Genomic DNA, 14,609 nt, shown 5'->3' on the forward strand with positions numbered 1-14,609 from the left:
TCTGTAAAAAATCAATAAAATATATTTTAAAATAATAATAATATTTAGTAATTTAATAGAAGTGCAAGACTGGTCCACTGAAAACTACAAAACATTACTGAGAAATTGAAATCTGAATAGAAAAACATTCCACATTCATGGATTGGAAGATGCAATACTATTAAAATTCTCCCTCAAATTGATCTATGGATTCAATACAATCCCTATTGAAATTCCAGCAAGCTTTTTTGTAGAAATTGACAAGCTGATTATAAAATTTATATGGAAATGTTAAGGACCCAGATTATTTCGGGGTGGGGGGTTGTAGATTGCAAGTCTTAGTCTTTGCAAACTTCCTATTAAGCAACAGTAATTAAAACAGTGTGGTGCTGAACCGGTTTGGCTCAGTGGATAGAGCGTCGGCCTGCGGACTCAAGGGTCCCAGGTTCGATTCTGGTCAAGGGCATGTACCTTGGTTGTGGGCACATCCCCATTGGGGGGCGTGTAGGAAGCAGCTGATCGATCTCTCTCATCGATGTTTCTAACTCTCTATCCCTCTCCCTTCTTCTCTGTAAAAAATCAATAAAATATAAAAATAAAATAAAAAAAACAGTGTGGTGCTGACATAAGGATAGACATATGGATTAATGGAACAGAATTGAGAGAACAGAAATTGACCAAAGTTACCAAGGCAGTTTGATGGGGAAAATAATACTCCTTTTAATAAATGGCTAATGTAGTTGGATATCCACATGCAAAAAGATATATTTAGACCATTATACCATACATAAAAATTAACTAAAAATAGATAATAGTCTGGTGAGTCCTCAAAAAAGTTAAACATAGAATTACAATATGATCCAACAATTTCAATTCTGGTTATATACTCAAAAGAATTGAAAGCAGGTACTCAAACAGATACTTTTGTATACCAATGCTCATAGCAGTACTATTCATAACAGCCAACGGGTGGAAACAAGTGTCTATCAACAAATGAATGGATAAACAAAATGTATATACATACAATGGAATGTTATTCAATCTCAAAAAGAAAGGACATTCTTACACATGCTACAGCATGGACGAACCTTGAAATATGCTAAGTGAAATAAACTAGTTGCATCAAGGACAAATATTGTATGGTTCCTCTTATATGAGGTACATACTTAGATTAGTCAAATTCATAAAGACAAATTAGAATGGTGGTTTCCAGGGGGTGAGGAGAATGGGGACTTATTGTTAGAGTTTCAGTTTGAAATGATGAAAATGTTCTGATGGTGATGGTTGCAAAACAATGGAAATGTAGTTATTGCCACTATATATTATTAAAAGGTTAACATGTAATTTTATGTATATTTACAATAATTTTTTTAAAAATGATAATCTTAAATGTAAGAGCTAAAACTATAACACTTAGGGGTTTCTTTTCCAGTTAGTTAGAAGGGAGTCCATCGGTAGCTGGACATAGGTAGGCAGACTAGCAGCAGAGGCATAGACATTTGTATGTCTGCTTTGGAAAATGTATTTACAAGTCTTTGCCCATTTTTATTATTTATTTATTTGTTAACCCTCACCTGAGGATATCTGATTTTTAGAGAGAGCAGAAGGGAGGGGGAGAGACACACAGAGAGAAACATCGATGTGAGAAAGACACATCAATTGGTTGCCTCCCACATGGCCCCAAACAGGGCCAGGGATTGAGCCTGCAACTGAGGTAAGAGCCCTTGACCGGAATTGAACCCATGACCCTTCAGTCCATGGGCTGATGCTTTATTCACTGAGCCAGGCTAGCTAGGGCTAGACTGATTCTTTAAAGACTGATAGGATCGCCGTAGCCAGTTTGGCTCAGTGGATAGAGTGTCGGCCTGTGGACTGAAAGGTCCCAGGTTCGATTCCGGTCAAGGGCATGTACCTTGGTTGTGGGCACATCCCCAGTAGGGGGTGTACAGGAGGCAGCTGATCGATGTTTCTAACTCTCTATCCCTCTCCCTTCCTCTCTGTAAAAAATCAATAAAATATATTTTTTTAAAAAAAGACTGATAGGATCATAAACATAGAAACTTTTGGTTATCAAAGAATTAATAGCACATTGATTTGTTTAAACAGATTCTCTTTTGAACTATTACATTAAGGGAGTCAGTGTTATATTTTCGGACTGTAATGATTTTTATGGCATTAATATGAAAATATGAGTTAAATTGATGTGTATAATTTTCTTTTTGTATGGATTGTGAATAAAAGCTTTACTTAGCAACATTTAGAATTTACTAGGTAAAAAAAATATTTAAGGTAGACAAGCTTATCTTTAACCTCAAGGAATTTGTAGTCTAGTCAAAGAATGGCAGGGTTTGTGGGAAAAAGGGTTGCCCTGCACAAATACCATAAAAAGATCTAAATCAGTTTTTTGGGAGTACAGAAGAGGGAAAATCACATCTATTTGAGAGATAAAGGGGAAGTTTATCTTTAAAGAAATGGAGCTCCATTATGGTACATTTAATGAGAATGAAAGCTGTGTTGTTACTCGAACCATTCATGTCTTAGGTATCATTTATAAAGATGAGAAAATACAAATTGTTCTAAGAAAATAAGAGATATTTTATTTGCCTTTTTTAAATGCAGAGGGAAAAATCATTATTGAGGAATAACTAATTACTAGCAAGAATGAAAAAAAATATTTGCTTCTCTCGAACTTTACTTAGACTTTTGAGTCCTTGCTTAGGTTTTATTCCTATGTAATAAATTTATATGAATTTGGTTAATAGATCTTAGAGTGGTTCTTTTTGTTTGTTTCAGTCTCAATTCTGTCAGGTTGCCCTTGGTTTTTCCAGAACATTGTTTCCTTATACTTGGAAATTTCTAATTCTCTGCCCTTGGTTTTTCCAGGAGAACATTGTTTCCTTATACTTGGAAATTTCTAATTCTAGTTCAGGAGTCCTCAGAGAATAGATTTGATTTATCCTAAAGTCCTGCCAGGTAGATTACTCCAAAGTAACAATTGTTGTAATCTCTCTGTGCAGTTTGTCTGAACTTCCTAATAGAAAGGGAATTAATATTATTTAGTCCCAATACTTCTTACCTACCCATCCATGTAATTTCTTTATTAGAAATGAATTTCTCATCTGCCTGAGTTCTCTATGTGCAGCCTAAAAATGTTCTCTCTTCTTTTCCAGATATGGCCTCTCTGGCAGTGATGTCCTAGATAATGTAGCATATGCTCGTGGGTTCAACACAGACCACCAGACCCAGCTGCTTTATCAAGCATCAGCTATGATGGTAGAGTCCAGGTATGTGCTCAGAAGATACTGAATATGCTCCCAGGGCCCTTATCCTGAATCTTATATAGGCTATTTGGCCAAATTGATAGTAGCTTGAATTAGAAATGGGAAGATTTAAGTTTTAGTTCCTATTTTGACACTCTTACTTTGTGGTTAAGTCAAGTCACTGTTAAAAAATGAAGCCATAGCCCTGGCTGGGTGGCTCAGTTGGTTAGAGCATCATCCCAATACACCAAGGTTGCAGGTTCGATCTCCAGTCAGGGCACAAACAAGAAGCAACCAATGAATGTATAAATCAGTGGAACAACAAATCGATGTTTCTCTTTCTCTCTCTCTCCCTTCCTCTCTCTAAAATAAAAACATAAAATGAAAAGAAACCATAATCCACCTGAACTTGTTGGAATTTTATCTTGTTATATGGGACCTCAGGCATGGATGCTATACAAGTGTGTCAATGAAACATCTATATACACGTGTAACTGAATGTGAAATTTTAGCATAGTGAGAGGAAGGAGCAGAATCTGACCAAAGCTAGAAATCGGCTTCCGAGAGCCCTTGTCCCGTAGGTATGCACTGCTGATTGTGGACAGTGCCACCGCCCTCTACAGAACAGACTATTCTGGTCGAGGTGAACTGTCAGCCAGGCAGATGCACTTGGCCAGGTTTCTGCGGATGCTTCTGCGACTTGCTGATGAGGTGAGTTGTCAGGTGGGGACAGTCTACTTTCAGGGGCCACGGATTTCAGGAGCTTTCCTGGAAGGCCAGGACATTGGGGCCTGGTATCAAGATACCAGTTAGATATGAAGAGAGACTTGAGTTTTTCATTGGTTTGTGGGGAAAAGGGTTGCCAGCAATAAAGTTAGTCCTTGCAATGTCTGTGGCCACACACACACACAAATGACATTTATCCTTTCTCCATCAGTTTGGTGTAGCTGTGGTAATCACCAACCAGGTGGTAGCCCAAGTGGATGGAGCAGCCATGTTTGCTGCAGATCCTAAAAAACCTATTGGAGGAAATATCATTGCTCATGCCTCAACAACCAGGTAAAGTGATGGGACAGATGATTTCATCCTGGAATGTCATGTTAACTATGAAGTGGACATGCAGATATAACATTTCCCTGTTAAAGCTACTATTGTGTAATTAGACAAAAGTTCTTGCTAAATCTCATTGTCATGCTTTGGTTAGTAGAGTCATTTGCTTTTAGTTCATAAAAGAATTAAAAGCCCTCTAATGTGGAGAACTGAATATGAAGAATTCATATGTCTCTTCATTATTAAAAGAAAATAATTGTTTTTAATATGGAAAATCCACTAAGGGTGGGGGGTAGGGTGACAGGGCCCCAAGGAATACAGAAAAATTCTGAAAGTCCTTCTAAGAAGTATATACATCAAAAATAGTTTTAGTTCTATCATAAATAGGAAGAGCATTTTTTAAATTATCATAACTTGGGTGTTTTGATCTGTGTCTTTGGGTCAGACTGTACCTGAGAAAAGGAAGAGGGGAAACCAGAATCTGCAAAATCTATGACTCTCCCTGTCTGCCTGAAGCTGAAGCTATGTTTGCCATCAATGCGGATGGAGTGGGAGACGCCAAAGACTGAATCATTGGGTTTTTCCCGTGATAAACCTGAGTGCTGCAGCCTCACGGAGAAGACTGCTCCCTGGGGTTCTTCGCAGGCCTCTTCCTGTTGTGACTGCCAGAAAAAGGGCATCCGGGAACACAGCTATTGTATCAGCTTTTCTGATGGAGTAAACAGGAGACAGTCAGTAGTCACAAACTGATCTGAAATGTTTGTTCCTTCTCTAGAGAGTGTGCTAATCTCTATGTGAATTCTTTGGTTGGGGGGTGGGGGGTGGGGAATACCTCTGACATAGTGCCTTGAGGTTGACGTGGGACTAACAGCTGGACAATCTGGTGTCTCTAAGAGAACTAAAGCTGGGAAGACCTAACTCTTCTCTCACTGTCTGAATATGAAAAAATGTCTGAGCAACAGGGCAAAGGGGATGGGTCTCCTCACAGTTTCTTTTTCTCTGTTGTAAATCTGTCAATAAATCTGCCAATCAGACAGGTTTTTAAGTTTGTGTGCCCGAATTATCTTAAGTAAGAATTTGTTTTTATTTAAGGAGTACTGAGCACATCTGTTGGGTCACTAACCCTTCACCATCTACTTGCTTGGGTTTTTGGGCTTGTGTTTTTTTTACTGCTAAGAGCAACTCAAGATAATTCTGGAATCTTAAGCATTTCAGAGGCTTACGTAAGTAGATTCAGTGTGGGGTTGCTAGTAAGGTAGTTATTTGTAGTGACTGCTGTTTTTAGGAGTTATTCTGATACAAACTAAGTATTTCAAGATAGGGCCTTTACGTCTTTTTTGCACTGGGTAGGGGTGATCAGTTGCTATTGCTTTAAAATTTAAAAGGGAAGTTCTATATTCAGATAATTGAGCTTATTGTCTTCACCGTAATAGACTATTACAAGATGGATATGCCATGGCTGTCCTATGGCCTTTGTTTTTGTTCTGTTAGTCTCGTGTTGTGGAGGTCTGATGGTTCCCTAGTTATTCTACTTCAGGGATTCAAGATACTCTTCTTCCCCTTCAAACTTCCACTCAGGACTGGGTTTAACCAGACCTTTTCTTTTCAAAGGACCTCACAGCTGGTATTGGGAGGAAAGGCAGTGAAAATCTCTGCTGGTGCCTGTGTCGATCCTGCTATATGTAGGGAGATACAATCTAATGCAGCTTTGTTTTAAAAGCAGTTCTGTTCCCTGGCTTTTAAGAATGGAGGTCTTCTTTTACCAAAAACAAACAAACCTGGGGTGGTATAATAAAGCCACCATGACAGATTGTGGAATGAGAGCTTGATCCTTGTATAAAAGCATCTCAGGCTTTTAGGAGCTGTAAAGTAAGTTAATGCCTCTGACCTAGAAATCTGTCTCCGTTTTTCTTGTAGGTGGCATTAGGCTTTGTGCTACTGGCTCTGAGTAAACATGAATGTGTCAGGGAACACCTGCTCAGTAGGAATGGGCCTTGTTAAGCTAAGAATCAGCGCTCTCTCTGCGTTTCAGAAGTAACTAGGATTCTCACGGAAACGGCACTAACCAGAACATATTCGAAACTCTTCGGTGCTATTTTTCTACTTGTCTGCAACAGAGCTAATAGCAAACATGGGGGAACATAATCACTTCTAATCAAATTTAGTTTATTTTTAAGTTGGTACCAAAATATACTCCAGGCAACTCCTCAGATCATCGTTGCATAGTCTCATAAGCCTATGCACTGCTGTTCCAAAAGCAGCAAAGACTAGAAGTCAAGTGTCCAGCCCCTCAGCCCAAGAATGCAGTTAGAATCCACATGATGGGTGAGAAGAGGGCAATCCCATGGACAGCCCTGACCCTTCCCTGTGGGATGTGATTTATAATTTGGGATTGAATAATCAGTGGACAGATTAGAGAGTACAAGTTCTCTGTTTGGTTTCTATGACTCTTTGAAGTTCCTTCATCTTACCAGCAGTTAGAAGGCTGCCTTCAGTTCTCTGCCCACACTCAGCCCTAGGATAGGTCTTGATTTTTTCAAGAATTAACTTAAGGGAGAATACAACAGAAACCCAGGCCTCAGGTGCATCCCCAATTTCAGATTAATTAAGGAATTAACCAGTAGAATGGTAGGTAGCAGGTACTGGTTAGACCAGGATTCAGGATACTCCCTTAACCAGGCTTGCTCAGTTTCCTGATCTAAGCAAGGTCTAAGGGGGGAAAAAAAGACTTGATTCTCATCCCCCTTAAGTAGTGGTATTTCTCAAGTCATGAAGGCCACTGAAATGTGGTTAGTGTCCTAAGATGACTTCCAATTCTTCCAGGTCCTTCTGGAAAGCTGAATCCTAGGGAGACAAGAGAACAATACTAGGACCCAAAATCTAAGCCAACATTTTCCAAACCACTGGTACCCAAGAAGAAGGGCCCTTGACTTCTTTTCTGAGCTCTGTTATCATAGCACCTACATGCAGAAGTGGAGGCTCTTTTCTAGGAAAATAAGATTTCAAGGGAAGATTTTTTCTTGAAAAGGCCCAGGGATGACTCAATGATGAAACCCAGGGTTAGAAAAGCTCTTAAAAGCATTACCTCACTAGTGACATCTGGCAGCTCCATGGCCAGCTTCACCCACTGTCTAGCTTCAGAGTTTTTTCCTAGTTCTCTGTAGCACTGAGAAGAGACAACAGTGAAAACCTGAGAGAAATACCATCAGGAGACTGGAAGGGGATAAGTAGGTGTGCTTTCAGGAGTTTCCAGAATATTATCAACATACATACTTTTCATCTGTGTTAAAATAAGATAGGTGAGTTTACCTTGGAAATATATACCCGTCCTGCTTTGGAAAATCCTGGCTGTAGTTCTTCAGCCTGGAGGAGGAAGGAAGGCATTTCAGTAAGTGTTCCCAAAGTCAGGTCAAGCTCTGAAGTATATTAGAGATTTCAGCCCCTCCCTGGAGTCTGGTTTAGTGGGTCTGGGAATGTATATTTTTTATAAGCTCTCCAGGTGGTTCTGATTTTCCCATAGAACAGGCAAACAGAATTGGCCCCTACCAGAAACCCAATATAATGTCCTTAGGAAAAACAAGGTCACCCAGGCAGTTCTGGTTGCTGTCCACCCCTCCCTTCCTTCCTCCCCTGATACCTTCAGGAAGCTCTGCAGGGCATCTTCCACAGTAGCACTGGGAGGGCTTTCAAATAAGGCTGCAGCCGTTTTTTTTTCTAGCCAGCTCAGGTGAGCAACCTGCCACCAAGAGATCAAGGTGTGAATAAAGTTTTAACAAGAATTTTCAGAATATTGCATATTCTGTACTGAAAACAAACAGGGTCCAGTTATAGTCACATGACCATTCAGAGGACATGGCACTTGAGCCAGGCTGAGGCCCAGCTTCCAATTTTTCACTGTAAGGAGATCAGTGTCACAGGGCAGGGAGGTCCTTATATAAAGGCCTGGATTTAGCTCACCTGGTAGCACCACCTGCCGAGGAGAAAGTGAGCCATGGGGTTTTCTGGCTGGAGAGCAAGAGCTTTGTCCACGTGCTCCTGAGGGGGAAATGTAAATATAAACATCAGACACCAGCATTGATAAGGGAAGAGGGGCAAGTCACAGAGGCAGCAGGAACACTGCAAGGAGCCAGGATGAGCAGGGAACACGGACAGCACAAGGGAAAGAAGAGAAGCCTCTCCTCACCTTGAAGCTAAAGCCACTCTGGATGCGCTTCTGGATGCCCTCATGCTCAGCCAGCTGACCACAAAGCACTGCATACCTAAGGGGGAAGCAGCAGCAAGCTCAGAGGCAGGGAGGGGCTTCCCCGAGACCCTGCACCCTCCACTAGAGCAGAAACTCATTTCTGTCTGTATGTAGTTCCGCTTCATAGACCTGTGGTCCCAATTCATATTCTTTCGTAAACACAATGGTAGGCTCTCCAAAGTATACATACTAAGTACAAAAAGGCTGGGTCTCTTATACTTAATATTTAGGCAAGGTCTTGGTTCAAATCTCCAACAAATTTCCCCTCATCATGAGTACAGCCATAGGTATTATAAAAACTTAAAAAGCAGTTATCTACTCATCAGCATCAAAGATACTAGACCTGAGTGTACATTCCTTTGTATCTCCTGCAGACCCTAAGGCAGGGGTCCTCAAACTACGGCCCGCGGGCCACATGCAAATACAAATATTGTATTTGTTCCCGTTTTGTTTTTTTACTTCAAAATAAGATATGTGCAGTGTGCATAGGAATTTGTTCATAGTTTTTTTTTAAACTATAGTCCGGCCCTCCAACGGTCTGAGGGACAGTGAACTGGCCCCCTGTTTAAGTTTGAGGACCCCTGCCCTAAGGTCTCATGCCTTGGAAGTACACAGGTTACCATCAGTAAACTGCTCTAGGACCATCAGACTTGGGTGAGGTGCTCTAGGAATTCCTGATGTTAACTTGGAAACCAACAGAAGCAGAGGAAGAAAATGCCTCTGATTTCAGCCTTCACATTCTCCCAGGGAGCAAAGCCAGCCAGCTTTCCATCTTCTGTCTTCAAAAACAAAGGTCTCATTACCCCATTTCTCCAGCATTGTTTCCAGAGCACAGTTGACATTAAATGAGTGTCTAAAGGCCCAAGTTGCTTTTTCATATATTCACTAAATATCAGACATTTCCAGAGGCTTATTTCCATGTTTAGTCCAAACAGCTGTTCCCCAAGATAGTTAGGAAAACATGAAGCCAATTTCCATTCTTGGGAGTCCAGGAGCCACAGGGAATCAGCACCCATGACCCCCTAGAAACAGTGATGACCTGGCCTCTGAGATAAAGCTGAAACTTTACCTCAGCTACAGGTAGAGAAACAGCTTCTCTCAGCTCACAGTCTGACAGAGCTACAGAAAGCAAGAGGGGAGGTAGGAAAGGAACATTTTCATTAATACTCAGAGGTGCTGGAACCAGGCCCCAGGACACAAGTTGGTGGAACTTTGCCTCACATGAGACCACAAACAGGGCTATATTTGAGATCTAAATACTGACTACTGAACTTCTGGAGGTAAACTCACATCCACTTTTCCTCATGCGAGCCAAGCAAAGAAGCGAAAGCCCACCACCAGCGAGGGATAGCAGCTAGGGGAAAGAGGAGGTTGTGCAGGAGATGGAGCTGCAAATTGTCCCAGCCTCCATGGGGAGCCCAGAACCCACAAGTCTTATAACCAGGGTTACTTACAAAGCTGCTCAATTCTCCAAGCCCTAAGGGGGTTGTGTGTGTGTGTGGGGGGGGGGTGATGATGTACTCTCCCCTGCCTCATCCTGAAGGCACCTGCCAAAGAAAAATTCCCTGGGCCCCCAGCTGGGGGTAGTGTGGGGCAGATGGAAGTACAGGCCAGAGCTCCCTCTTCTGGTTCTTTTAGCAAATGCCTTTGTGGCCAGGACAGAGACAACAGCTCCGCCCCCTCCGCTCCTCTCTAACCCATGCTGGCTCCTCATGGGACCCTGCAGGGTGTTATTACCATTGGTGGCAGTCAGCACTCTCATCCCCCTTCTCCAGAGCGGCCTCCGCTTCTTCTTTTCCTGTAGGACAGAGGATCCAGAGTAGATGAGGGTTCCCATGCACACTGCCCAAGGTGGGGCTTCAGGACGGAAGGCTGCTCCAGCTCTCAGCAATGCCTATCCGGCCTCGACTTGCTCAGAAATAGTTGTGAACTTGAACAGAATGAAAAGCTGCAAGTAGCTTTTCAGGGATGACTTCCACTTCACCTCACCTTCCTGATTTCTGTCGTCAGCTGTCCCAGCAAACTTGTTTTTACAATTCCCACTGATGTGCTTGCAGCACTTCAAATATAAAAGGACCCAAAGTCAATCTGAAACTGCCAGACAAACCTGAGCCTGGAGGGTTTTTATTTGGGGTCTGTAATAGGCTTCAGGGCATCCATGAATCTCTCTGAAGTTGTATAAAATTTTAGGTATCTGTGCATTTTATTGAGGAGAAGGTCCACAGCTTTAATAAAATTCTCAAAAGGATCCATGATCCAAAAACATGAATCACAGCTCTAGGCCAAAATTCACCAAACCCAAATGGACTGACGTATGACCAGAGGCGACTTTCACTTTTTTAGTCGTAAGTTTCCTAGGCACAAGACTAACAAAGAAATTGAGGTCTAATTGTCACAAGGGTCCCCTCAAGTGACAAGAAGTCTAGAGCCTCAGATGAGGAACATCATGCCTACACAGTGGAGAAAGTAGCACCCTGCAAAAGGGGACTTCTTTGATTAAAATGGAGAGGGCTTGGAAGGGAACATGGAGAAAGTAAACTAAAGTAGTGGTTGAGGTGGTAGGCTGGCGATCTGAAATGTTTCTTCCTCCTTAAGTGACAGTAATGATGGTATGTTGGATATGCAACAAATACAATTTTAAGGTAGCTTATCCCTTTCCAAACAGAAGAACAGTGCCCCCACCAATGAGGGACATTGTCTCTTGAGGGATTTCTCTCTGCCCCCTTCAAAGCACTGTCTCCCTAGGAAATAGTGAAAAATGAGAACTAGTTCCTGCCAGGTTAGACATAGGGGTGAACAATATTGCCTGAGAACCCAACGAATGGCTGCCTCCTGGTGGCCCAGCTTCTAGAGACAGAACAAAATGAAGAACTTTAGACCCAGCAAGGATGGCCCTAAAAAGCTGGAGTCCCAGGGCAGGGCCTTCCAAGATGCTACATAGCCATCTGACCTCCAGCAGGAGCAGACTTGTCCAGGATGCTAACCTCAGGAAACCAGGCCGGTGCTGGTGTGGGTGCTCCTACTAAGAGCTAAACAATGACCAAAGGGAAGGAAAGGTTCTTGTTGATATCAAACGCTGATCAGAATCCTCACCTAAAATTTAGATGGGAAAGCAGGACATTTTAAAAAATATATATTTTATTGATTTTTTACAGAGAGGAAGGGAGAGGGAGAAACATCGATCAGCTGCCTCCTCCACACCTCCTGCTGGGGATGTGCCGGCAACCAAGGTACATGCCCTTGACTAGAATCGAACCTGGGACCCTTCAGTCCGCAGGCCGACACTCTATCCCAGGGGTCCTCAAACTACGGCCCGCGGGCCACATGCAAATACAAATATTGTATTTGTTCCCGTTTTGTTTTTTTACTTCAAAATAAGATATGTGCAGTGTGCATAGGAATTTGTTCATCGTTTTTTTTAAACTATAGTCTGGCCCTCCAACGGTCTGAGGGACAGTGAACTGGCCCCCTGTTTAGAAAGTTTGAGGACCCCTGCTCTATCCACTGAGCAAAACCAGTTAGGGCAGCAGGACATTTTTTAAATAAAGAAGCAAACAATAATTAAGCACCTTTTGTTAAAATTCCCAGGGATTTTTCTGAAGGTGTATAACAATGAACAATTGATTCAATTGGGCTGTTTTTGTTTATTTGTTAACCTTACCCGAGGATATTTTTTTCCATTGATTTCTAGAGTGGAAGGGAGAGAGGGAGGGGGGCAGAGAGTGAGAAAGAAACATTGATGTGAGAGAGACACATCAACAGGCTGCCTTCCGCATGCACCCCAACTGGGGCCTGGGATGGAACCGTGACTCCTCGGGGTGAGGGCTGATGTTCCAGCCATTGAGCAACACTGGCCAGGGCTGGCCTCATCGATGAGAGAGAAACATCGATCAGCTGCCTCCTGCGCATCTTCTACTGGGGATGTGCCCGCAACCCAGGTACATGCCCTTGACCGGAATCGAACCCGGGACCCTTCAGTCCGCAGGCCGACGCTCTATCCACTGAGCCAAACCGGTTTCAGCATGGCCTGTTCTTTTTATATCAACTTCCTAAACAAATGTTTAGAACACTTGGGGTATTATCAGATTCTACATTATCAAAGATTTAATAACATTTGCAAGGCTGTATTTATAAGTCGGAAAGTAGACAAATCCATCCTACATAATAAAGAGCTAATATGCTAATTAGACCAGTGGGCAAGGGGCAGGGCCAGCAAGCCATGGTGGTCCTGGCGTGCCACCCCCCCCCCCACTTCTGCAGAGGCAGCTGCAGGGGGGCGGGCCTAAGCCCCAGTTGGACATCCCCCAAGGGCTCCCAGGCTGCCAGAGGGATATCTGACTGCCAGCTTAGGCCCAATCCCCCAGGGAGCGGGCCTAAGCTGGCAGGTGGACATCCCCCGAGGGATACCAGACTGCAAGAGGACGCAGGCTGGCTCAGGGACCCCCTGGGTGCATGAATTTTTGATAACTAACTGAACCACAAGACCTGGAAGCCCACTGATGGTGCATGACTCAGGTGTGTACAGAGGCTGGACACATCACCATCCCTATGAAACCAGTCGCTTTTTGAGAGGGAGGGGGAGAGAGAGAGAGGGAGAGAAACACCAATCGGCTGCCTTCTGTACATGCCCCGACCGACCAGGAATCGAAGCCACAACCCAGGCATGTGCCCTCAGTGGGAATCGAACCAACAACCTCTTAGTGCATGGGACAACACTCCAACCAACTGAGCCACTCTGGTTGGGCCTGTTGCTTTTTTTTATTGTTGTTAATCCTCAACCGAGGTTATTTTTTCCCCATTATTTTTAGAGAGTGAAAGGGAAGGGGAAAGATAGAGAAAGAAGACATCAATTGGTTGCCTCCAGGGGTCAAACCTGCAACCAAGGCAACATGCCCTTGACCGGAATCAAAACCAGGACCTTCCGGTCCACAGGTCGACTCTAACCACTGACCCAAACCAGCTAGTGCTGGGCCAGTCGCTTTTTTAAAGTCCCAGGATTCTCAGTGATAGAGAGGGACGAACCCTGAGCCACATACACCCCAGAGCACAGATTTGGCAATAGATTTGCTAAATAGATGCCAGGGACTTCTAACCTGGCAGTATTCTCCCAAACTGCTACTCACAGGTGCTCACCAAATATACTCCACTCATATTCTTAGAACTGCCTCACACTCCATAACTGAAACCAGATTCCTAAATCGCAGCAAAAAACCTCTTCAGATTAAGAAAGAAGATTCTGCCCTCCTTTGTGTTTGGGGAGAAAAAGAATTGGGCTGAAAGGATACTAGTACTCCTCAAAACATGCACTGGTGATATGCTCAGATCACAGCGATGTGCAGAAGAGCACTGTTCTCTGTGTCAGGAAGCAGGGGATCCTGGGAGCCCGAGTTTGTTCCTAGTGAGTAACTGACAGCCTGCATCTTGGTGGTTCCTCTGGACCCCAGGCAGGTGGGCTGGCTCCACCCCACCGTCAGTCACCTTCCCACCAGGAACTGCTTCTTCTTTTCCATTTTGAGCATATGACTTCTTCTCGCTCACCTCCTCCGCGAGCTCACACATGTCGCTGTAGGCCCGGGCCAGGCGCCAGAGAAAGTCCTGCCGGCTTCCATACTACAGACCAAACAGAGAGGGATGGAGTCCCTTCTTCCCTCGGAGAACGGGGGCTCTGGCCTTCCCACACCCTACACTGGAGCCTGCACGCTAGTGTGTTAGATGCCGACTGACATTACAGCAGTTTTATGCATGGCCCTCCCCCCCATATGACCTCCCTTTTCTTGGGCTAACTTTGGGGCATTTTCACTCGAGTGAGCGTCAGTTCTGCAGTGAACCTAAGGAAAAGGGAATTGCCGTTGGAACCTTCGAGTGCGATAGGCAGCTTGGGCTCTGCCTCAAGGGAAATAAAAGGACATTCCAGTTCTCTCCACATCTCCCTCTACTGAGGGGTGGAGCTCTTGCCCTAAAAATAGGAGGCAGAGACCTGCCCTCAGGAGGAAGCTCTGGAGCAGGCATAAACCTAGGCGCCCAGGGCCGCATGTAGCCCCTTGGACGAGGATGTGCAGCCCTGGCGGGGGGTGGGG

At 43.7% G+C, this 14,609-nt stretch overlaps 2 protein-coding genes across 2 annotated transcripts in view; one reads left to right on the top strand and one right to left on the bottom strand.

Annotated features, from left to right (window-relative positions):
• RAD51 (RAD51 recombinase) overlaps positions 1 to 5,334 on the top strand; it is a 25,993-nt gene extending 20,659 nt beyond the window's left edge. Inside the window, exons 7-10 of the mRNA XM_005860248.2 lie at positions 3,150 to 3,263; positions 3,821 to 3,950; positions 4,177 to 4,298; positions 4,735 to 5,334. Coding sequence (XP_005860310.1) covers positions 3,150 to 3,263; positions 3,821 to 3,950; positions 4,177 to 4,298; positions 4,735 to 4,858 — 490 coding nt within the window. The 3' untranslated portion in view covers positions 4,859 to 5,334. The remainder of the gene's footprint in view (positions 1 to 3,149; positions 3,264 to 3,820; positions 3,951 to 4,176; positions 4,299 to 4,734) is intronic.
• Positions 5,335 to 6,438: 1,104 nt separating this feature from the next.
• The window catches only part of RMDN3 (regulator of microtubule dynamics 3), an 18,877-nt gene continuing 10,706 nt past the window's right edge, over positions 6,439 to 14,609 (bottom strand). The window contains exons 5-12 of the mRNA XM_014534855.1: positions 14,040 to 14,142; positions 10,270 to 10,330; positions 8,473 to 8,548; positions 8,247 to 8,324; positions 7,927 to 8,025; positions 7,599 to 7,652; positions 7,375 to 7,455; positions 6,439 to 7,133 (exon numbers count right to left, since the gene is read on the bottom strand). Coding sequence (XP_014390341.1) covers positions 7,080 to 7,133; positions 7,375 to 7,455; positions 7,599 to 7,652; positions 7,927 to 8,025; positions 8,247 to 8,324; positions 8,473 to 8,548; positions 10,270 to 10,330; positions 14,040 to 14,142 — 606 coding nt within the window. The 3' untranslated portion in view covers positions 6,439 to 7,079. The remainder of the gene's footprint in view (positions 7,134 to 7,374; positions 7,456 to 7,598; positions 7,653 to 7,926; positions 8,026 to 8,246; positions 8,325 to 8,472; positions 8,549 to 10,269; positions 10,331 to 14,039; positions 14,143 to 14,609) is intronic.

The sequence above is a fragment of the Myotis brandtii genome, unplaced genomic scaffold (genome assembly GCF_000412655.1).
Source record: "Myotis brandtii unplaced genomic scaffold, ASM41265v1 scaffold133, whole genome shotgun sequence".
In the NCBI taxonomy this organism is placed as follows: domain Eukaryota; kingdom Metazoa; phylum Chordata; class Mammalia; order Chiroptera; family Vespertilionidae; genus Myotis; species Myotis brandtii.